The sequence below is a fragment of the Zeus faber genome (genome assembly GCF_960531495.2).
Source record: "Zeus faber genome assembly, chromosome: 10".
In the NCBI taxonomy this organism is placed as follows: domain Eukaryota; kingdom Metazoa; phylum Chordata; class Actinopteri; order Zeiformes; family Zeidae; genus Zeus; species Zeus faber.
The window spans coordinates 21,672,840-21,697,868 of NC_137199.1; the positions used below are offsets into that span (position 1 = coordinate 21,672,840).

The 25,029-nt window shown below is 44.3% G+C and overlaps 1 protein-coding gene across 1 annotated transcript in view; it reads left to right on the forward strand.

Moving 5' to 3' along the window:
* Positions 1-2,535: 2,535 nt before the first annotated feature.
* The window catches only part of gria1a (glutamate receptor, ionotropic, AMPA 1a), a gene marked incomplete at its 3' end in the record, with an annotated part of 56,902 nt that continues 34,408 nt past the window's right edge, over positions 2,536-25,029 (forward strand). Inside the window, exons 1-7 of the mRNA XM_080008446.1 lie at positions 2,536-2,725; positions 10,094-10,278; positions 16,092-16,145; positions 21,316-21,474; positions 22,277-22,444; positions 23,400-23,504; positions 24,822-24,932. Coding sequence (XP_079864572.1) covers positions 2,551-2,725; positions 10,094-10,278; positions 16,092-16,145; positions 21,316-21,474; positions 22,277-22,444; positions 23,400-23,504; positions 24,822-24,932 — 957 coding nt within the window. The 5' untranslated portion in view covers positions 2,536-2,550. The remainder of the gene's footprint in view (positions 2,726-10,093; positions 10,279-16,091; positions 16,146-21,315; positions 21,475-22,276; positions 22,445-23,399; positions 23,505-24,821; positions 24,933-25,029) is intronic.

Genomic DNA, 25,029 nt, shown 5'->3' on the forward strand with positions numbered 1-25,029 from the left:
TAAATATGATCAAATATACGATCAAACAGAGGGAATTTGATATTAAAGCCTGCCTCTAATATAAGCCCGCTTCCATTAAAGGCCTAGTACCGTCTGCATTTGACATAAATAAAGGCCCCGGTCACTATTTGAGGAAATACGTTAATTGTCATCGGAATATTTAATTGTCTATTTTGTCCATTTTATGCCACTATCGTGGGATGAGCTTATAGTTGTGTAATAACATGCATGCAACCCAACTGATGTGAACAAACATAATTAACATTATGTAACTGCATTTCTAAGCATCGGCTAATAACTCCCTAAGAATTCCCCTGAAATTTAGATATAAAAATACCATGGTACATGGTACATGGTTTTATAAAACTATACCTTAAATAATTGCAATCAGGGGATCATGCAATAATTGTGACAGCTCTCGGCATGGGGTCCAAATGACCTATAAGGGGGAAAAAAAAGCATTCTATCATTCATAGACAATGTCTATAATTTGACTATGTTACAATATTCATTCAACCCACATGTATTTAGCCATGAGTGTTTATTAAATACTACATTACTCTCGGCACTAAAAATGATCTAACACGAACAGATTACACACAAGGGTTCTTTATTTGTTTGCCTACTTCGAGTTTGTACTTAATAGCATTTAAATAGGATTAAAAATTTATTTTGTTTGATGGGTGTGGGCAAATATAATAAAATAAAATATAATATAATATAATATAATATGATAATAGCAGAAGCAGCATCAGAAGGAATCTGATATGAACACAGTGAGACTTTAGAGTTTTGAATTCATGGCCATTCCTTCATTCCCTTCTATCCGAGTACTTACACTGCCCTTCCTCCCCCAAGGAGTACAGCTTTCTTACGCCTAAAATAATTAAATGTTATTTTTTTCTTGTTCTACAGAACAACGTGAAACGTAAATGGATGTGTGAGAATACTACAGTGGTTTGCAGAAAAAAAATCAATGTTGCATTGCTCTCACGTTGCTTCGTCTCTGTAGCAAATAGAAAAAATAAAAAACAATGATTGGGGATTTGCCTTTAAAAACAGGAAATGCTGAATTGGTGTCATGGTTTTGTGTGGAAACCACCTTGAAATGGTATCCCACTCAGCTGCAATGCATTCCGAAACGAAATGCGAAAGACCAATCAGAACAATGTAGTAGTCGTCGTGCCAAAATAAAACACAATCGCTGTCCAGTCACGGTCCAGGGCCCGAGCAGACCGTGCACGTCTGTTTCTGAGTCAGTGTGGCGAGGTGCAAAATGTGTATTTCAGGGCTCGCTTTAAGTAGCGTGAGTCACATTTTGAGCACTGGAGGCTGCATATGCCTACGTGTGTGTCCGTGTCTGCCCATGTCTACGAGCGTGTACAGTAAGCGTGTGTGTGCATGGTCGTTCTATGTTATTCTCTGTAATTTGGCCTGCTCACACAAACACAGACGCACTAACACACACAGACACACACACACACACACACACACACACACACACACACACACACACACACACACACACTCTCCTACACGTGCCGGACTGGAGACTGCAGGGCTGTGACAGGTTAGGCTATTTGGGTTTGGGCCATCCCCGGCGTCCTGCTCCCTTACTCCTTACGGTGATCTGGCCCGGGGACGGGGACAGGCAGCAACTTCAATCTGTTTGGTAAACACTGTGAAACGTAAGGACCACCCACAGCCGCTGCAGAAAATAGCCCAGGACAGACTATTTTAAAGGAGGGTGGCTGAAATGACGCCAAAACGGTTCATTAGACGCAATTGAAGCATACATCCAAAAACGGTGCATCTCAGTCGTGGTCAGCGATATGAAGTGGGTTATTGAATAGAGGATGCACATTATGAAAGGACTTGAAATATATAGCGATGAAAGAGTGGAAAAGGAGAAAAGAAAAGAGACGAAGGCAAAAACAAATTAGAGATGTAACCGGCTGCCTCCTGCCTGTGAAATGTCAGTGGAACCCTAGGGATCCATTGATTAACCTCCAGTCCTCTGCTGCCTCCGCCCCCACCTTTCAATAAAGGCCAGTGGATACAAAAACCTGGGAGATGGACAGGTCCAGCGCAAACACGCCAGAGCTCCACAGCCAAGGCACCAGGGCCGAAAGCTTTCTGGGCGCATTTTTAATACAGAAAAAGTGGTTAGTTCTCCTAACATTTCATATGTGCATATGAAATGTCTGCAACGACAAAAGTTTATTTTCTGCACTGTTAACTTAAAACAGCGTCCTTTATAGTGTAAAAATATGCTAAACACACTCCTGGTCATGCCGATGTGTGTCAAGAAGGAAGGTGCTCAGATACAAAACGCTGTCAAACGTTACCTCTTCCTCTTACAGTTGTACCCACTCTGAATAATGCAGGTATTCTCAGAATTGTGAATGACGAAACTCAAAGCCTAACATTGTGTCCCCCGTCTCTCTCTCTCTCTACCCCCGTCTCCCCCCTTCCTCTCCTGCAGTCTGCTCCCAGTTCTCCAAAGGTGTGTACGCCATCATCGGCCTGTATGACCGGAAGACGGTCAACATGCTCATGTCCTTCTGCGGGGCGCTGCACGTGTGCTTCGTCACGCCGTCCTTCCCCATCGAGACGGCCAACCAGTTTGTCATCCAGCTGAGGCCTGAGCTGCAGGACGCTCTGGTGGGGGTGATCGACCACTACAGCTGGACCAAGTTCGTCTACATGTACAGCTCAGACTCAGGTAGGGCTGTACATCACATTTCAATGCTTGTGTGGAACCCACCAAAGTGACACCATTAACACCATAAGGTATTTGGCGTTGAAGGCCACGAGTGTCTCTTTGGCACAGCCCGGTCTCACGCTTTCACGCTCATAGTCTATCGAATGCGGTGTACGGTTGTACACATGGCACTCATGGTACACATAACAAAATTTAAACCAATTATTTTCTATGGGGATATTTTGTTCGACTTTAGAAGCGGTGGGGGGGCATGTGGAAGGAGGGGGGCGCATATATGTACACTAAAATCAAAACGTACTTGTTGAAAGTACGCCACCGTGGGGAAGCGGGCGGGCGTGGATGTATTACAGTTGAAAATGCACGGATTTCAATTTCATTCTGGCAACCACAAAATAAAAGCGGGATACTGGTTTTACATTTTCTCTGAATGGTCGATTAAATTCAAGGTTGGGCGAGAACAGGGATAAATATCAGCGTTTGCATACCTGTGTACCCATCAGCCAGTGCGGTAAACATTTCCGTGGTAACAGTGAAAACAAAGTTGCTATCATACGGACTTGTGGCTTCAAAAACATATTATTATATACATTGCATAATATTTACGCATTTAATTATAAACATTTCAAACCCCAATGAAAATCCTAATCCTAGAAACTACAAAAGCTACAAGTATGCAGCATTTTGTAGTGCATCTTGATGCAATTGCCTCAAGGGTAAAGTAGTTATATAATTATAAACCTGCAAATGAAACAGATTTATGGGTGAAAAACAACATGCATGTGTTACGAGGGGTTCATTTGGTCAGGGAATATACCTGCATTACATATCTATTTTGCAAAGCCCTGAATTATATGTACAGTAAGGCCATTTTACGTGGTGCCCCCAATTGACACTACCACCCCTCTAAAAGTACATGTCCACAGCTGTCCAAAACAGTTGACCTTATTTTGGTAGCTCTTTTAATGACTAGGGGATAGTGCCTCAAAGGTGACCTCTGCTCAGGCTTCAAAGGTCAAGGGTTTAGGGTCCACTGACATGTCTGAAAATTACATATGTTAACCTACAAGACGAGACCTTTCCAAAATGTAAAAAAAATATATATATATTTAAAAAATAAAAAGATTTAATTCCATTTAGATTGTGAATGGTCTAGGAATCCACACTTGGCAGCCCACTACGGTGGCAGGGTTGGATTTTCTTTACTTTGTCAAAGAACAAGAGGGCGACAGGGGGTGCAAACTGCACCCGGATCGCACAGAGGAGAACATACATGCGTTGTTGACCAACGAAATTATATTATTTTCGAGGGCTTTAGTGCTTGATCGGAATGACTGAATGAATTAATAACAAACATGTTTTGATTCAGAGCGTGCACGGAGATGAGACGCTAATTACAGATGGGTCCATTGTGTTTGTGTGAGTGTTTGAGTGTGTGAGTGAGTGAGTGAGTGAGTGACTGAGAGAGGGAGTGAGAGAGAGAGAGAGAGAGAGGGGGGCAATCAACAATTTTATCCGTTTTAAATTGTAAAAGGAAATAGAAAATGTATATGTGTCCGTCCTTGTTGGTATTTTGATAGTTTACAAAATAACCAAAAAAATACATAAAAAAAAACAACAACAAAAAACGCTTAGGCCCAGCAGGGGGTCAATTTAAGCCCGGCGGGTCGCCAGACTTGCAATACACTGGAGAAAACCCTGTGGTATGACCCTACATCTCTATTCTTGCCCAACCTTGAATTTAATGGACCATCGAGAGAAAAAGCAGAACCAGTATCCCACCTTTATGTCGTGCTTGTCAGAACAAAATTTAAATCCATGCATTTAAAATGTTAATACATCCATGCCCCCGGCCCCATCTCCCTGCGGTGCTGTACTTTTACTCAAATCCCCCCATTCAAATTAATTGGTTCAACTTTCGTTACGTGTAGCACCGGGGAAAAAGTTGGACAATCGTGCTCTGGGGCACGATTAATTTTCGTGACCATGAGCACGAAGAAGCGTGAGACCGGGTTGAATTTCAGACTGCTGATTGGCATAGGACGCACATGCTGCAAGCGTGCAGGTCTGCTACGCCGTGCGTGGACCCGTGCACAGGCTCCGTCTGACTGGATCACGTAGATCACACAGCGACAGATGGATGGCTGTAACGTGGCACCTTATTAGTCTGTTAACATTTCGACATACTAGGGCAAAGGTGTGGTCAGAGTGGCAATTCATTCGAATAAATACAACTTAAAAGGGCAAAGGTTGTGACCACTTTTAAACCACGATTGCTATGGGATACCCTGTTCAAAGTATGCAAATGTAATTTTAGAGCTATAAACTACCGTAGTTGCAAGTGAAAATTACATAATGTGTCAGTTATTTTTCCCCCGTGTCATTTGCGAGATTAATAGAACTGCAGCAGCTGTAGTGCAGCTTCCTACCTTGACTGGCACAACTACCCTAAATCATGAGCAGCTTGTAGCTTGGTAAGATGCTATTAAGACACATGCCACACATTGTATAAAACTCAAACATTGTCATAGTTACCAGACCTGTAGACTTAGAGTTAGGACAGACCTGAGTCCAATGGCTGTCGGCTTTGTATGTTGTTGCTCACTTATGTTACGTGTTCCGCTCCTCTCCTTCATTTAAATGTAGAACCAATAACAAGCTGCTTATTAACCCGCACACAAGCAGAGGAGCCGAAGTTGCCACTGAGTAGGAAATTTTAGGCCAATCACTGGCAATGATGATTGCGACAATTACACTGATTGTTTTGGCATTTTTATCGGTTTGCAAGGGTCCAAAAATATACAACTTGCCACAAATAATTTGTTTTCATTTTTGTCTTGTTGCTTTGACAATGGCAGCAGTGCTATTTGCAAGAAAGCACCAAAGCACCACCATCAAATGCCATAGAGTGAAGTCATTAATTTAATTAATTTTCATGGAAATATTTTTCTCTCCAGTAATTTTTTACACCAGAAATATATTCTATAAAGATATCAATTCTTCTTTATTTAGTTTATTTTATTTGAGCTCTTGTGGCAAAAAAAAAAAAAAAAGGGTTTGTCTGAGTCCAAGTTGCTCAGTGCTTCAAACATTGTGTGTATGAGGAATTGTACTAAAAATCAGCAGTTTTCAGCTCTATAAGCAGATTACAAAATACCTGGGTGCTCCATTCAATACAGTCAGAGGCAGCACTGGTGATACCAACAACCACCAATGAGTCATCTTCTTATTGCCATAGCAACAGCAATGGGGTCAAATGTGGCTATTGTGTAGAAATGAGCAGCCTTGCTGTCGTCACATCGATTTGAACTAAGCGGCAGTGATTACAACCGACTGTTGAATCCGATGCGGAAGATGGCGTTGGTGTCGGAAAAAAAAAAAAGGCATCTCTCTGTAGAAAGTCAATGCATTTGTTCCTTACAGACTTTCGGGTCTCAACATCAATATCTATCTTTTCCGCTTCCGATGGCCGTCTTGGTTGTGATTCCGAAAAATATTCCGCCGTCAAAAGGACGTTCAGAGTGTGAAATATAGGGGTGTCGCCGCCTTGAGGCTCCGGCTCCGGATTCTGCCGAGATGGCCAAGCGAGCGTAAAGCCAAACTCCAGATTCGGAAGCGTCTCCTCAGAAACCAGCGGGCGACGTCAAAGACGATAAGTTCACTGTTTTTCCTCCAGCCTGTGATTTGAAGAGACAGACAGAGGAGGATAAAGCTGCTTAGCTTTCTGCGCAACCCGCATCGGGCAAAACACTTCCATGAATGATATTCTTTTTGGTTTGTGCTGGCATGTGGTTCCCCGCACGTCCGTGTGGAGATTAGAAAAATCGGAGAATAAACGGAGTAGAATGACTTCACTTTCCCAAAGGACGCTTCGAGTGTAGTAGCCGGCTTGTGGTTGTAGTCGTTTTTTTTTTTTTTCTCATTTGGCACCGTCACATGATGTTAAGGGACCTCTTGGTTTAAAAGACGTCGACCTTTGCCCTGATGGAGTGTGTGTGTGTATGTGTGTGTGTGTGTGTGTGTGTGTGTGTGTGTCGGTTCGCTGCCTCTGACTTGGAAAGGTATACAATTCAGCTGGTTTCCAGTTAGGGATGCAAATGTAAAGGAATTTCCTTAACCTTGACTAAACCTTCAGAAACAAACGATTGAGTTACTACTGCTTCCTGGCTGGGTTCTTTTTTTTTCTGGAAACGCCCTGCGCCCCCCGAACACTAACAGTGATACGATGAGAACAAGACCGCAGATTGTTCAAGTTCTTATCGAAAAGACAACATCTGAAATCCATAAAATTCTAATTAGCAATTAATGAATAGTCAATTAATTGTTAACATCCCTATTGCAGGAATTGCGAGCCGACTATGTTCAGGAATCTTTGTGGTTTTCCTGTGTTTTTTTCCGTTCCTTTTAGGGACACATGTTAAGCAAGTGCATCTCCTGTACTTTGCATCGGACAGTATTTTGGACAATATTTTGTCCGGTCATAGTCTTGTTTTTTCCCAAGTACCATTTAAACAAACTTTTGGATTGAATGTGCCGGCATGCAGTGTATTACATATAGAGATATTTAAATTTTCCACCGCGTCGTTTTATTTCAATGCGTTCCTGGTTCGGGCCGGAGAAAGCAGCGGGCTTAAATCAGCTTTAAATGACAAATCCTGCACCCTGTTCCCTGTCAGCCTGCCCAAAACACACAGAACCAAGAGCTGACAGTGGAGGCTTCAGTGTGGGATCTGGCCCCAGTGATGTATGATCGCTGTCACGCCGCATATCAATGTTTTTTATCCACTACAATCCCTCCAATCAGCTGGCTGGAAAGTGCACGGCCCTGCATGTCTGTGTCTGTGTGTGTGTGTGTGTGTGTGTGTGTGTGTGTGTGTGTGCGCGTGTGTGTGTGCATGTGTGCCTGTGGGAGAGTGTGTGTTTGCGCGTCAATTAGCCACATGTGATGTGAGATCCAGCCTATTGGGATATATCAGCCGTCTTCCGTTGCCTGGATACTACTTTACAGTCACCCTTGCTCCTGGTGTGTGTGTGTGCGTGTGTGTGTGTGTGACTAAATCTGTTATTATTCCACCCAACACCACGTTTCTTATTCTTTTTGGACATATACAATTTTGGGGCACAATACCTGCGGTTTGAATCAAGATAGAGAAGTCCATTGGCGAAAGCTAAAGCAATCACCCTTTTCCAATCTCAAGAACTCTAATATTGCATTTTTGGGACACCATCCATCCGTCCGCAGGTGCACAGGAGCTGTTGATATGAAGTTCTCCTTATTTCATATTCAGCGTGGAAAAGCAGCACAAACCAAATGTGCCCATTAAATATATCGTAAACAATATTCGCGGAGCAATTTCTGTACGGCATCGTATTTTCCGCCCTCAATAACCTGGCGCCAGGCTCTCCGTTGGTCAGAAGGATGCTTGTGACAGTCAGATTCCATTATGATATTATTCACTTCTGGGGTACCTTGGGAGGAATGTCTCTTTACCTCGCCAAGGTCTACTTTCCTCCCTGGCCGGGCTGGAGATTTATTGGGATGCATCAGCACGCCACCCACATTTAAAGTATTTGTTTTTACGATAACCGCTGTGAGGGGAAAATGTTGGAAAGTACGAGGGATGAAAGAGTCGGTCGAGGAAGGGAAGAAGATGAGAGAAAAGGAGGTAATCAAGGAGTGCGATGGTTGAATGAGCTGTCGGAGCTGCGTCCCCTCGCCGGTCCGTACAATCTAAAACCAGTTCTTCGGTTACGCCAGGACACGCCGGCCTTACGTGCGGCCATGATTGACTACCGGCTCTGTTCCCGTACCAATCATCAATTTCACAGCTCAGATTCATTCTGTCGGCACCAAGGACTACTATTATTCACACATGAGCAATAGTGAATGCATATAGGCCTCTTAGAGGATATTAGATGATATAAGTAATCTTTCAATAGTGTGTTTTATTAATTATTTTACCTGCTAAGTATCCAAAATTTCGAAAGATCACGTGTTCAGCGGATCTCGAATACATGTACAGTACATCCACTTTGGCTGTACATTATGGTCCGCTGACCCCCTTCTGGAGGACCTGCATGGTATTAGAATGCACTTGCGTATAATCAAAATCCTAGGGGGTCGGAGCCACACTGCCAAAGAGCTCATTATGCCTCGCCGTTCTGGGAGATGGTATCTGTCCATTAAGACTCACGCTGTTCGCAGCTCTAATGCCTTGATGTGCACTTATATAATATAAAAACCTACTCTACTGCTACGCCAAATATGCTTCTTGCACATGGTTTGATTTTTGTAAGGTAATGATTACTTTCTCTATGCTTTTCTTTCCATACCTGCATTGGCACTAAATAGCCATAAAACACTTTAATTGACAGGTCTCGATAAAGACCCGATACAGAGTTAAATGTATGACTATCAGTACGAAAAGCCATATGAAACGAGTGTGCCTCCTTTTTGTTTAGTTGCATCTGATTGTGGAAAACAAGTGTTAATGTTGATGACACTTTATACATACTTGACCCCATTAACGCTCCATAACATCTCGCAACCGCTTCAGCCAAGCCTCCATGTAGCCACTCCTTTCAAGCTATCAGGGGAATGTCAAATAGAATAAATACTGCTATGCAATGGATTTTTTTATAGTGGTAATGAAATTGCTGCAATTGGGTTCGGTAATGGCTGCCAATCTGCTGCAGGTGTTTTATCCCGAAATCTGATTGGTCCACTGCTGCCATCTTGGGAGAACAGCAAGTTAGATCTGGTGCCAGCATGTGGTCCCTAATCGGCTTTATGTCCTGTCTTCCATTGGTTGCGCTGGGAGGAGAGTAGCCTGGTAGCCGCTCTTATGGCCATTTTCCAGCAAATGCAGGTTGATTGGTTTTTTTTTTGTGTGTGTGAAAGTGGTGATTTTTCAGGCCACTCAATGTTAGAGCATGTATGGGGCACATCTGTATGTGGCAGTGGGGTTAATGGACTGGCCCACTTTTTAGACTTTGTTTATTTCTCAGGCTCCAGGGGACATTCTAAAAGATTTGCTTATCAAAAGAAATAGTCTCTGTGAGGTGTTCTGGTTGTTTTATTCTCTTGACACATAATATTACTACTGTAACGTTACCCATGACTGTTTTTATACAGTACTGTATATATCTCCCTTGAAAAAGAGATTCTGGATCTCAATAGGACCACAACCTAGTTAAATAATATTAAAAAAAAAGATATATAGTGTGTGCAGGTCTAAAAATATAGATGCACACGCATCTTTTCCAGTCAATGAAAACCATTCAACTTGTCAATTCCACCATGGTTTATCTGAACCCCCAACGGAGCTTCTGAGAGTTTCTCCTCACCATTCCCGTGTCTCTTTCTTCCAGGACTATCGGTGCTGCAGAAGGTTCTCGATACGGCGGCAGAGAGGAACTGGCTGGTGACCTCAGTGAACGTGGAGACCATGACGGAGGCCTCCTTCCTGAAGGTCTTCCAGGACTTGGACAAGAGAAAGGAGGGCCAAATTATTATCGACTGTGAGACTGAGAGGCTCACCGGCATTCTCAAAAAGGTATAAAGCTTTCCTTATTTTGTCACACACTCCGTCTACCCACTCTACTTAGTGGCATCCTTTCCAGTGGTTACCCTTGATCCCTTATTACCACCCCCCATTCAGTATGGACCTGCCCAGTGTTTCTTTCCCGTTGGCAGCGGTAAAGCATGTTCAGTGGCAACGGTTCCATTCAGGCGTCCTCAGTGGCTACGGTACAACCCCGAGTACCACCCTCAGGACGTACGGGCCTGCCCAGTGGCTAATTACACTGGCTCCTTTAATGCATGCTCAGTGCCACCAATTCCGTATGGGTCTTCTCAGCGGCTAACATCCAACCCCTTACTATCATCATGGCACCGTGGAGCGACCTCCCAAACTCATCTGTCTTAGGTCTCAAGGCAGCGGACACAATTATCTGTGGAACTTGCAGTTGCGCGCCAACGTCCGCCAACGGGTTCCAGTCCCTCGCATTAGCCAGTTTTCCAAAGTTACAATTATGGCCCTGCGCTGTGAGATTCTGTCCCTCCCGTACAACGCAAGTTGTTGTATTTTCCTTGGTAACGGGTCCCAAATGAACCTCTACTATTATGCATTGCGCTCAACAGCACCCGATACTTAAGAACTCGGTTATGATGCCAAGTGCGGACTCCTACCCTACAACTAGCCTGAAAGTGCCTCAGTGCAGCTGGGCCTGCACATGACTGACCATTTGGACAAATGAATGAAGCAACTTAAAGCAACCTACAATGCGCTTCCAAATCTCAAAAAAAAAAACAAAAAAACTGAGGATTTGTAGATTTGGAAGTGCATCGTAGGCTGCTTTAAGGAGGGCAAATATATACCATTAAATTAAATATGCTCATTAAATCAAGGCTATTAGCATCTGGGCCCCTAACTTCTGCTAGACTGTGTTTCACATCAGATGACTAGGGGCCAATTTTCTCTTCATTTGTTATAGGTATGTAATTATCAGCTCAAAATAAGTGATATCAGACCATATCATGTTGTGGTTGTGTCAAATTGTAGTTGGTATAATAGTGAGTTGAGCGTGGTGTGGCACCTCTTATATATACTAAAGATATACAATAGATGGATATAGAGTAGATGGATATACCAAGCGATTTGGCGGTCCTTTGGAGCTTTTTGTCTCCTAGTCCATCACAGAAAAAAGGGGATAAATAAGTTGGCACAGGCTTATTTTTGACAGGCAGATGCTGCTGGCAGGATCAGTCCTCAATCCACTGCAGCTTGAGAAGGAAACAGGAATGTTGGCATCCCAATGAACACCATCCCCCCACCCCCCCCCCCCCCCCACACACACACACACACACACACACACACACACACAGACTTTAACACAAATGAGACTTGCTTATGGACCCACAAAAAAACAGCAGCATTTGTGTGCACACATAAGAAAATCGACACACCTCTTTACTTTCTTCTATTTGCTTGTCGGTGTCACATACATCGGTGAGTTTTATTTATTCACTGTCTTGCTTTTCAATTCTTTGTCCTAGTTAATAGGCAAATTACTTTTTACAGCGAACAGGAGGAAATTAACAAGTGCATGCAGATGCCCACTGGCAAATTAATATGGAGACAAACCCATTTGAATGGATGCCTATGTGCACACAGGCACACACACACACACACACACACACACACACACACACATGCACACTGTTTCCGCTGTGTGTGAGGGTTATTGATCGTCCTGTGGCCACAAGTTAAGGTTATTGCTTCAGTCCTCACCAGTTTACAGCAGCCAAGCTTGAAAAGTTCTCCAGTCGGACAGCCACCATCCATCACCGGCACCGGCTTCACACACACGAACACACACACACACACACACACACACACACACACACACACACACACACACACACACACACACACACACACACACACACACACACACACACACAGACACTCACACTAGTGTACAAACCATGATGCAAGAAATACACACAGAAACAGCCAAGAAAAGAGACCCAGACCCACATACATACACACATATCGACACACACACACACACACACACACACACACACACACATAAAACCACACATTGGCCATATATTAGCGGACATATAAAGGCTTTTAAACACTCCAAACTCACACATATCACACAGATACACAGATGTTCCAGAGATAATGTCGCCGGCAGTGACCGAAGGTCAGGGGTCCACCCCGCATTGTTATGGTTTGGGATTTTATTACTTTCCTCTGAATTTCTCGGGCTGTGTCCGGAACAGACGGCTGAGGTGTTGCTTGAACCTGGATGCCGCAGACAGCTTGTGTGTCCAAGTTTCATCCAAATCGATCCACATACGGAGCAGAAAAAAGTGACGGACGGATTCAATTTGAATGAAAGTAGCCAAACCATCGCTCTCAAGGGGTCAAAGGTTTCACACTAGACGTGTATGTTATGTACCTTCTTACCCGGGGGATGTCTGCAGGGCTGTTCGATTATATATTTTATCTCTTCTATACGAATTGGAATAATTGCATCCCGAAGATTGCATGTAGTCGCGACGAAACGTCGACCGTTTTCCAGTTTCGTGGAAACGCGACCCATCGAAAAAGACGCGAAACATAACATGAATCCACAGAAACTCGTCACTCGTCATCCAGTCGAATCCACCCCGACTGCGGGAATGAATGATGCGTTGATGTACTAGGAACGTGTCGCAAAAAACTAGAACCCGTGAAATTGTAATTGGTCATAGGTGAGGAGCAAATGGTGGGGGCTCGTCGCCCAATGTTCCAGATGGAACAGCAGGAACTAACTAACTAACTAACATAGGAAGACCCCAACGCTTTTTTTCGGATTTCCTGGAACAGTAACCCATCAGAATTGGAATCCACAGAAAGGCGCGACCACTAAAAAACAACATACACATGCAGCTTCCTACAGCTAAACGTTGCGGGCGAAAATTAAAATGGATGCATTAAATAGTGACGAGTCCTAAGTAATGTATTGAACTGAATTTTTTCGATTGTAGATTGTTATTGTAGTATTCATTGAAACTAACATTTATTCATTATGTTTGTGAAATCATGTGTATTTATTATGATTGTTAGATAAAAATAATGTTTGACTCAAATATGTTCACCTGGTCCAGCATTTCCAAATGAAGAACTGGAAATGTTGTAATTAATGGCAACATAAGAAGATGCGTCTTACAGAACCTTGATAACTAACTAATAGCTATAATCCACAAATAATTCACCTTTTGTCGCAGAAATCACCGATTATTTCACACTACACAGGAAGAAGGCGACTATTATGTCCGGGCAATTACAATATTGTCCGAGTCGACACATCCGGGTGAGAATCAGGCTGAATCGGTTTGGTTTGATGCCTCATTACGGAAAACCTTCAAAATGTAGTGCGTAACAGGACTAAAACGGACATCGCTGCCTGCAGCTTTATTTTTAGTTATTATTCTAAAGGAGCGAATGCTGACGCCGTTCCTTTTAGGTCCAAAATACCCATTGTACCAAAAAAAAAAAAAGGCTTCCTGCTATTAAATACAGTGTTGTCTCTTGTAGAGATGGAGATGTCATCTCGGGGCAGACTCCAAATTGACTCTTCAAACTCGGAACGAGTAATTAAAATTCTACTCCAAAACGCGGAGCCCTTCTTAGGGCAGCAGCTTTTCTCATGGCAGTCTCATGTGTGTGTGTGTGTGTGTGTGTGTGTGTGTGTGTGTGTGTGTGTGTGTGTGTGTGTGTGTGTGTGTGTCAGCCGCCTCCCCTCCAGTTTTTTTTTCCTCACCCGCAGCCGGGCCGCAGGGGCAGCATCGCACGGAGGTCACCATTAATAACAAATGCCACCGTCTGCCATCCCCTACAGCATCATTAAGCAAACACTACGCCCAGATACTGACACACGCACCCACACACACACACACACACACACACACACACGGTTTTTCATTTTTTCTTCCTCACACTACTCACAAGGGGAAGCGAGTGACAATGCTCATTCCCTCAGACGCGGCGAAGGAAAATGTGTGAGTTCGCGCACAGTTATCCTCCTCACTTGAACTGTGATTCAGCTGGAAATTACAATTTTCTCGAAAATTAGCAACAAGACCCAGAGTTCGACCGATATTAATGCGATAATGACAGGTTGACACGTGCACGCACCGACGGCCGGGCGGCGCACTTAAACGCGGCGGCGCGGTGAGAGGGTGTTTTCTCGCGATTCGCTCTGGAGGAAAAAGAGTCGTTTTTTTTCTGTTTTTCACAAGCAGCTCTTTTTTACCAAAGCGACGCCAGACTCCCGACCCATCCAAGTGATGTGTTCGCCGGGACCGAATCGCTGGCGGTCTTGCGTCACCAAAGACCGGCCGCGCGCCCGACGCGCGCGCGCCGCATGTTGACAGGTCCTTTTGTTCTGGCGATGGTGCCGGCAGTAGTAATTAGTGGTGCGTGTTGTTTGTGAGGACTAGATGTGTTTTCCGACCCCGGTGACAGCCCCGCCATTTATCAAGCGAGACAAAAGGCGGCGGAGAGAACGTCTTCATTTTTCTTGATGCGGCGCTCGGAGATTATTATTAGAGTTTTGAATCTGTTGATATGATCGTTCTGTATATTCAACATCAAAGCTGTTGTTTGTTAAGCTGTGAAGTCACTGCAAACTTTTGCATTTAACTGTTGCGTCTACTTGTGACAATGCGACGCCGGCGGCTGACGATTTGATTATTTGCTCTTTTTCGAACAAAAATACAGTATACAGTATGACAGGGCTGAACGATTTGGGAAAATAATCGATTTCCGATTTTTTTTAGACCAATATTGCGATTGAGTATGCAATTTATTTATGATTTCCTTATCTTCTGTATTATTCACACAACACAAGAAATATATCATTCTATAGTATGACCAACACAACATTGGATACAGTCAACTTATAAAGTGCTCTTTCCTGTCGGCCAGGCCTACGTGACGAAATGAGATGAATTGATGTGAATAACATATTTTTATTTAACTACTGAATTGTAAAAAGAACAATCACTGTAGAAGATGTAGAATTCAAGCTTCAAGAGATTATTTGTCACATACATATACATACGGTCAAACATATATGCAGTGAAATGACACCCGGTGATTACGCACAATAAGCTGTATAAGCTCTGAAAATACTTACTATTGACTCATTGATTCAACTTCAAGCCTTGTAATTTTTCTCCTCTGAAAAATTTACATTTGAAAAATTCGCAGCGTTTCAGCAGAAACGGGGGGTGGGGGGGGCAGTGGCTCAGGAGGTAGAGTGGGTCTAGTGTCTAGTCTAGCGTCTAGTAATCGGAAGATTGCCCGTTCGATGCTGATGTGTCCTTGAGCAAGACGCTTAACCCCCTCACTGCTCCCCGAGCGCCGCTTCACGACAGGCCACTGCTCCACGATACATCGGTACTAGGATGGAGAAATGCATTTCGTTGCCTCAGTACTCACCACTTGTCACGGTACTTTTTTCTTTTTCTTTTTCTTTTATTTATTTTTTTGCTCGCAGGCCTTGCGATTTGAATATTGCGCTCCGTTAAATTTCGATGTCCGTTTGAATTTGATTCATTGTTCGGCCCAGTGTATGACCATTCACGAGAACTCCAGCTTTCCCTGCTGTCGCCGCTTTGCCAGTCGCGGTTTCGGGATGGTAAACTTGGTGCCCTGAAAGCCGATTGAGAATAAAACTTTCAATAAATGTTGGTCTCTCATCCATCACACGCTGACGTACTCTCCGGTACGAAGGCGCCGCGCCGCCGCTCTGTCCTGTTCCGCAGCTAATCTCCCAAACTCTTCTCTCTGTGCTTGCGTTTCAGATCGTCGAGCAAGGCAAAAATGCGAAGAGCTACCACTACATCCTGGCCAACCTGGTAAGGAAACGGTTCCACGGACCGTCTGTTGATCGCCGCGTCACCCTGGCGATTTGTTTGTGCGTATACCTGCAATGCTCTCACAGCGCCATGCCGGGAACCAGCTCCCGGAGCCACCGCGCCCCGCGATCAATTCCACCTCGTGATCTTTCTGCGCTCCATCTCTCTGTTGAGTTAAGTTGTTTTTCATTCCATGCCAGCCGGTGGAGAAAAATAAAGATGAAAAAATAACAGAACACAAACCGGACGGATCTGAGCAAAACGGAACAAAACAGTAAATAAAATAGTCCGTGGTGGAAGAAGTACTCAGACCTTTGACTTGAGTAAAAGTATAAATCACGTGTTGACATTTCTACTTAAAGGTGCAGTGCTTAGAATTTACGGTACGGACTTGGCAGAAATGGGATGTAATATTCATGAATATTTTTTAATGACAAGTATTACAGGTAAAAGTACTTGTCATATCAAGTGCCCTGATATAACAGATTCTATAATACGGCATAAAGTGCTGCTGTAGATTTATTCTGCAGTTTTTTTACGTTTTACATAAAAAACTATTTATAAAAAATTTTTTCACTCTTTTGCAGGGGAAAGGGCCTATTTTAGAAATATATATTTTTATTATCACGTAGGAAAGAACATTATGGTGAAGGTGAGAAGTATAGACATCTGCTTTTAAATGGGGGAGAGTAAAAGCCAAAAGTCAAAATAAAGTGATTATAGTTAAGTAAACAGAGACAGTCGAAAAATGCACTTACTTTCCACCTCTGAAAACAAGACAGAGGTGAACGCAACCGAACAAAATATAGAATGAAGAGAACAGAAATGGAATGAACAGAACGGAAGAGGAGGGGACGGGAGCCGAAAAGAAAGAGCAGACATGAGCTGCGGTGCGAGGCAGCAGCCTGATTGTCCGTGACAGTTTGGGTTTTGCACGGCGCTGCGCCGCCGGGAGATGGACAGCGAAAGGTCAGACAGACAATGTGCGCGGGCTAATGTGCATTAGCTTTCCTTTGTCTCCTGCCATTTTCCCCCGGCACATGGCTCTCTGACCCCCATATAGCTCCGCCCGGACCCCCCCCCCCCCCCCCCCCATTAAATACGGAGAAACGAAGGGAAGATGGATATCAACAGAAGCTTTAGTAATAGAAGCATTAATATGCAGCCGCCGGCGCCCGTATTTTCTCTGTGGTCGGAGGGTTTGTTAGATTGGCTCTATTGGGTTTTTTAGAATCTCATGTTATCTGCCTGGTTCGCCAGATAACATTTTAATAGAGAAATACATATGCAAATCAGCCACGATAATTTATGACCTAGGCCTATTTTCATTTACACAAAATGTATAATTTTAATTATTGTATTTATTTTATTCAGAATTATTATTTTCTAAAGTATTATTATTATATGTATTACTATTATTATTTTTATTCTACTTATTGTAATTATTATATTTATTATGATTATTATGATTATTGTTATTATTATTATTATTTTCTCAATGTATTATTTTTAAATATTCAAAGAATTGTATTCATAACTTTTATTTTATATTTATATATCTCAAGATCAAGATCAAGATATAACAATATATATAGGTTCAGGTATACCTTAAATCCAAAAATGGTAGTCGGAAGTTTTCTCCAAGATTGACCCTTACCGCCCCAATGTCCGAACATCGAAAAAAAAGCCCTGTTTCTATAGTAACCTGTTCAGCTCAGTGCACTGCGTTAAGGACAGCACATGGAGCCGGATAGAGAGAGGGAAGGAAAAAAAAAATGCCACAACTCTGTCCGTTCATCTGAGAAATATGGACACCTGGCATCGCAGCTCCATCAGGGAGATGGAATCGAGGAGTCGAGGAGAGAGAGAGAGAGAGAGGGAGGGGGGAGGGAGGGAGGGAGGGACGTAGAGAGATTGGATTCCACTCCCCTCTCTTCCAGCACGTCTCTGTTTTCCACCGGAGGCCCGGGCAACCATCAGTTCTTATCTTGTCAGCGACACCGGCCCCGCCAGAGCCGTGAATCCATTTGGACTTCTGGGGGTGTAGGAGCCCCGGCCGGGGAAATCTGCATCCGCCTTTTTAACCCACTGCCACGCATCAGATTTCCCTAAAAATCGACTGGAAAAACAAGAGAGAGGGACGGAGATGATGTTTAGTAGAAAGATGTCAAATCCGGGGAGGGGACCCTGCGTCATGGCGGCTTCCCGTGTAGGCAGCGGGTTTTTTTTACGCTTCCGGAGAGTCACCTGCACGGATCTTAGAAATGCTTTCGAAAAAAAAAACCACCAAAAAAAAAAAAAAAAACACAGACAATCGCGAGCTTTCATCCGCCCCCATCTCTCTCTCTCTCTATCTCTCTCTCTCTCGCTCTCTCTCCCTCCCACTCTCTGCATCTTCCTCTTCCCATGCTGACAGATGACCTGCTGGGAGACTGAATCTGGCTCTCTCTTCGCCTTCCAGATACTCCCCCCTCTCTCTCTCTCTCTCTCCCTCTCTCTCTCTCCCTCTCTCTCTCTCTCGCTCTCTCTCTATCTATCTATCTGTCTATCTTTAACACTCTCTTCGAAAGGGAGGAGGCGGCATCATGTCAGTGAATTACTTCTTTTTTTTTACCCCCAATCCGGTGTGTCCCATTCCGGAGCCGCCCCGCCATTGTTCGCCGTGGCTTATAAAGGTTTGATCCCTCCATTGTGAGCGCTCGCCTACGACGGCTGAGATGGAGTCGGGGCTCAGATTAGCTCCGGACCTTTTCCGTTCTGTCGAAATAAGGTCGTCCATTTACCTTCTCGCCATCTCCCCAGGAGAGACGGGGGGGGGGGGGATGAGGGATGTCTGTGTCGGATGAATTCTCGGTGAAAGAAAAGAGATTTTCTGGTTTCATTGAGCAATTAACCCTTGCGCCCCGCGCTCCGCCGCGGCTTAGAGCGGGAATTACAACATGTGGCGCTCTGCAGAGCTGAACCTCTGCACCAATCCTTGTCTCTTGATTTATATACCCAAATGCAAGGCCTCTGGGGTCTTCTTTCTTCACTGTATCCCGTGGCTCTGGGTGGGTGTGTGTGTGTGTGTGTGTGTGTGTGTGTGTGTGTGTGGGTGTGTGAGGGTAGTGTGGATCACAAACGCCGTGTTGTCTGAATGTGGGTGTGTTGCGCTGCGTATATCCTGTATTATACCCTCTATATATGGAGGGTTATAGTAATTACTGTAATCATAACTGTGGATATTCTTTTTTTTAGAATTGGATAAGAGAGATAGATTGATAGATAGATTTATAAATAGATAGATGTTTCTGTTTGATGCTGAAAGCTGAAACAATCTTTCTGATCCGGAGTGGTTGTGGGAGTCTCTGCCCGCAGGTAGGGGTTTAGGGAGGGAGTCCCTTTGGCCGTGGTTTGCAAACATGGCGAGAGTTTTATTATATCGATGAACAAAAGGCTCGCTGGCCAGAAGTTTAAATACTAATAATAATAATAATAACAATAACAATAATTATAATGATGATGATGATGATGACGATGATGATGATGGTGGTGGTGGTATCGGGTGTAGGGGGAATGGCGTTCCGCTCTGGCTCCTGGTCGGCTGACGAGCGTCTGCACCGATCCCCTCTGCAAGACAGAGAGACAACAGAAATCTCCCTGCCCCTTGGTCCCCCACAGTGCTATTAGCGATTTGCAGCACGTTCTATAAACACTTGTAATCCTCCATCATTTTGTGACATTTTGGACTATAGACTATAATAGGCCGTCATTTTGTGCCATTTTGAGACCTTCGACTGGGTGCGACCAAAAAATTGGATGACTAGTAAGTCTATGCGACTACACGCACCGCTGCAAGTTGCAAATATCGAACACCCACACATGTTTTTTCCTCTTGTAAAATTTGTGTAATTAAAATCGAATAATTTCATAACTCTTCCTCGCCACAAGCGCATATCGAGAAAAAATGAGAGAGAGAGAGAGAGAGAAAGAGAGAGAGAGAGAGAGACAGAGACAGAGAGAGAGAGAGAGAGTAGATGAGAAGAAGCAGCAGAGTCAGGAAGCTTAAGCGGGCTGTTGCCATGACAACGCACACACAACTCTTCCCGGGCTGTCATTTCGGTAGAGCGGCGTTGTTTGACACCCGTGGAATCTCTAACTAGATATGATCATTTTCCCCGGTCCGTAAGTGCCTTCTTTTCGCCCCTTAAAAAGGAAACATACAATCAATTTTAAAAGAAAGACATTGCAAAATGAGGTACAGCCGATAGCCAGTGGCCGGCCAGAATACATTTTTCTTACATATTACAGACATTTAAGACTGTAATATGTCAAATGAGAGCGAGAAAAAATAGTAGAGTCATCTAAAAGGGGCTTGTGATTTAAAACCCGTTTCGGCTGCGACACTTTGGAACCAAATGCAAACGAAGGCAGGCAGGGTCACCAGACGATTGGTCGATCAATGGGGATTTATTTGCGAAAGACCTGGATACAATAAACTTAAGATCAGCAAGAGAATACTGAACTGACTACGTGAGGAGATTGATACTCTTTGATAAATACTAGCATAGGCGGGCGGCTAGACTCCTGGTTGGTTTAAGACTCTGCACCCGGTGGCGATTCTCGGGGGTTGCCCTGGGGTAGCCACGGCCACCCCTAAAATCTCATTGACCACTCCTGTCGCCACCCCAGACCTTATTGGTAGTTGGTCAAGTCCATCAACATAAGAAGGCGGGACGAACGCTGGCCGCACGGGGGGGGGCAGCGTTTGTCCCGCCTTCTTGTGAGAGCATGCATCCTGCGTGCACACGCTCCGTTCCGGCTCCGCTCCCACTCCCTTCCTGGTTCTCTCTAGCTCAAAACTACATTATACATGTTAAAATAAACATATTAAAATGTTGGTTTACCGTTAACCGTTACTGGCTGCACCTGACTAAACAAATGGTAGATAGATAGATCGCCGGTTGGAGGTAATTTACAGGAAATAGCTTTCTGTTTGTTGCCAGTTTCCCAAACTGGGAACGGTGGCTACCTTGGACAGTTCCCACAGCGCTGCCAGGCCCATGGACTGAAGTGGAAACTCACATGGACATTTTACTCTCTTCCAGACTTTTGTCTTCCTCCCGACCTCTTGATGTGTCTCATTCGGTTCCCCCTCCCTCTCCCGTCTATTCCCGTCGCCTCCTCCCAGGGCTTCCTGGACATCGACCTGACGGACCTGAGGAAGGGCGGCGCCAACATCACCGGCTTCCAGCTGGTCAACAACTCTGAGCCCAACGTCAGCCGCGTGGTCCAGCAGTGGATGGAGTTTGACAACAAAGACTCCAAACTGCCAAAGAGAGGACTCAAGGTACCAGTCATCTGTTTCTTTTGCTTTTCCCCAATTTGCTTTCCTCATCCGCCTTTTGTTTCATATGATCTGTTTTTTATTATTGTAAGTTTAGCTGAGGCATGCGCTGACTCATATCGTCGAAAACTGTGGCGACGGTTCCGGGTTCAAAAATGGGCCGCGGGTCCAATTTGAGTGGATCGTGCGTGCACTTCTTCAAAAAATTGTAATATATATTTTGAAGCGCACCGAATTTTCGATGCCGTGCTTTTACTTTGAAAAACATGTTTCCAACTTGAGTGTATGGCTGTTATGGACTGATATCACGAGTGTCCCTCAGGTCAAACCATAAAAAAAGCTGTTGTTTGCCAGGCCAAATTAAATCAAAATCCTTATCAAATCGTCACTTGCTAAGCTTTCCACTTCAAAGACCCTGCGCTGTTAAAATGTTCCCGCTGGTTCAAATATCCAATTATATTTGGGTCGTGACTTAATGACTAAGAGACCAGTTAATAATATTGGTAGATTGCGCACATAAAAAGTGAACAAAATTGATGCTTCTAATTAAATCATATGTCAGCTGAAATTGACTGGGGGTTAATATGTGTTAATAAATCACAGTTTGAAAACAGATTGTGTGCATTAAAATAACATGCATTTCAAGTGCGATCATCGGCTGACAGCCCCGTATTTGACACATTCCCAGCCCTCCCCACCCCGGCGTCCTTCTTCCTGTTTATTGCCCCGAGATCTTTATATTTTCTCCTCTCTGTATTCACTGTTCCCTCCACGCCTCTTTGTGTCTGCCGTTCTCTCCCCGCAGTACACCGGCGCGCTGACGTATGACGGGGTCAAAGTCATGTCCACCGCCTTCCAGAACCTAAGGAGGCAGAGGATAGACATCTCCCGCAGGGGCAACGCTGGAGAATGCCTCGCCAACCCACCAGCTCCCTGGGGACAAGGGATTGACATCCAGAGGGCCCTGCAGCAGGTCCGTGCACACACGCGGGCACACGCACACACACACACACACACACACACACAGACGCAGACAATCATGTATGCACAGAGACTGTACATATATCCACGCGTACGCCGGCGACATCCTTGAGTGGCACATTGGTTAACCATCCATGAGTCTGGGCTGACTGAACAAATTAGGTCTCATTCTGTCGTGTAAAGTTCACATGAAGTTGCGGGAGAGCTCGCCGCTTTCAAATGCTGACATCACGGCGAGTAAACAAAACCCCGCGGGCGAATGAAGACTCAGCTGTGATCGTCATGGATTATGACATCTACAATTGAGTTTCGTAATGCAATATTTGGAAAATGAAATGGAATGTGCCACTCGCTGGACCTCTTCTAGGTCTAGATTTTGGGACGCTAACACACACACACACACACACATACACACAAACACGCACCCAAATGTGTTTGTGTGTGTTTTCCAAGTTTGTGCTCCACATCTTTGAATAATGAGCAGCGTTTTGTGTGCGCATGTGGCTGTGTGTGTGTGTTTCTGTGTGTGTGGGCACCCTTAGGCTGTCTCTGCAAAAGGCCTGGTCAGAGTCAATCTCGCCATCTGCCTGGGGATGGACTGGAGATTGAGACGGCACTCGCTCAATTAACTCCATCGCACAGCCAAGACAAACACACGGCATCGCACACACACACACACACACACACACACACACGTAGGCCTAGACCGTCTGTCGCGCTTTTCCATAGGCTCGCAAAGTCCACAAATGAATTCCACTCAAACAACTCCAACTAAATTGCAGTGCGATTGCGTGTCGAAACAGTTGAAATGCTATCGCTTGTGAGTCCACACATAAACGAAATGTCCAAGGATTAACGACGCGTGCCTGATAGTTTGGTTAACTGTCCTCCTACCGATAATTTTAGGAGTGCACGGATTACTTTAACGTCTTACACTCCTATTCCAGGTCCGCATCGACGGGTTGACCGGTCACATCCAGTTCAACGAGAAAGGCCGGCGGACCAACTACACCGTTAGTGTCATGGAGCTGGCGCCCTCTGGACCCAAAAAGGTTGGCTTCAATATGGACACCAGTTTCAGAAACCCGGTTTTTGCTTTACTGTTTTGTCCATTGGAAGGTTGGCACGAGAACAGAGCCTGGGCCTGGGGCTCCCTGGCCGCCAAAGCCCATAGTAGAGAAAATCACTGGCATCCACCAGTGGTGTTCAAAGTGGGGGCTTGGAACCCATGGGTGGTGATAGGAGGCACCTTAGGGGAAGCACAGTAGCCAATTTAGTGGATGTTGGAAAATAATATGATTTTAAATTATTTTATTTAATTTTTCCCGATCACAATTCAACGCGGTATCACCCTTTTTCATGGTCATAGTCACGAGAATGAATCTATTGAATCGTGTCCCAATTGTCCGACTTTTTCCGTGCCACACAGAACGAAATTAAAATCCATCCGTTTTCAGGTTTAGAAGGGGGGGCATGGCGAAGGGGGAGGGGGGTGGGGGGTGCTGATACGTACAGTGCACCCTCTAGTTGTTTATCAAATCAGTGGCTGTATTCAAATTTAAAGCGACAGCTCTGATTGGTGGGGCTTTCTTTTACCATGGAAATGTTTACCGCACTGGCTGATGGGTACATAACAGTTTTTCGCAAGGCGCAGATACAAGCTATATGTACAGTATATCATATATAAAAGCTGACATTTATATACATTTAATTTGTTTAATTATCTATGAATGAAATTCATACTGAGGGTATGACCCTATATCCCTATTTTCACCCAACCTTGAACTAAATAGACCATTCAATTGATACATTTTCGTGACTATAAGCATGAAATAGTGAAACCTGTTTCCCGCTTTTTCTTGTGAGACAGGACGAAATTTTAATCCATGCATTTTATATTTGAATACATCCACCCCTCAAACTTCCGTCACACCTCCCCCTGGTGGCATTTTCGTTTTTGAGAAGGTCGGGCAAAAATCAAAAAAATCTAAGTATCCATAATACACCGCATTTACTCCTTTGTTGCATCTGTTTATACACAGTGAAATTTGCTGTATAATAACAAGCGGGTGCACTGTATGTATCTGTGCCCCCCCACCCCCACAAGCCCCCCCCGTCTAAGTCGAAAATGCATTGGTTTGAATGTTGTTCAGTCTAGCACGAAATAAGTCGGAGAAATATTCCCAATTGAAATGGATGCATTTAAATTTCGTCCTCGTTTCGTTCGGCTGTTAATATAAAAACAAAATCACATTTCACTTGGGTGCGTTGATTGGATGTATCAAACAAAGAAAACAAGGAATACCACAAAGGCCTGCGCCGTGCTTGTGGCTACTTCACTTTATGACCTCTCTTTGTTGTTGTTATAGGTGGGTTACTGGAATGAGAATGAGAAATATGTCAACACCGACCACTACATGAGAGGCAGCAACGACACTTACAGCCTGCAAAACAGGACCTACATTGTAACCACCATCCTGGTGAGTCCCTCCCCCGTCCTAGCGGGTTGGTTGCAAAGGGTTAGCGGCGGACAAAGGAGGTGGGGTAACATATTTCATTTCCTTTTATGATTCGGTT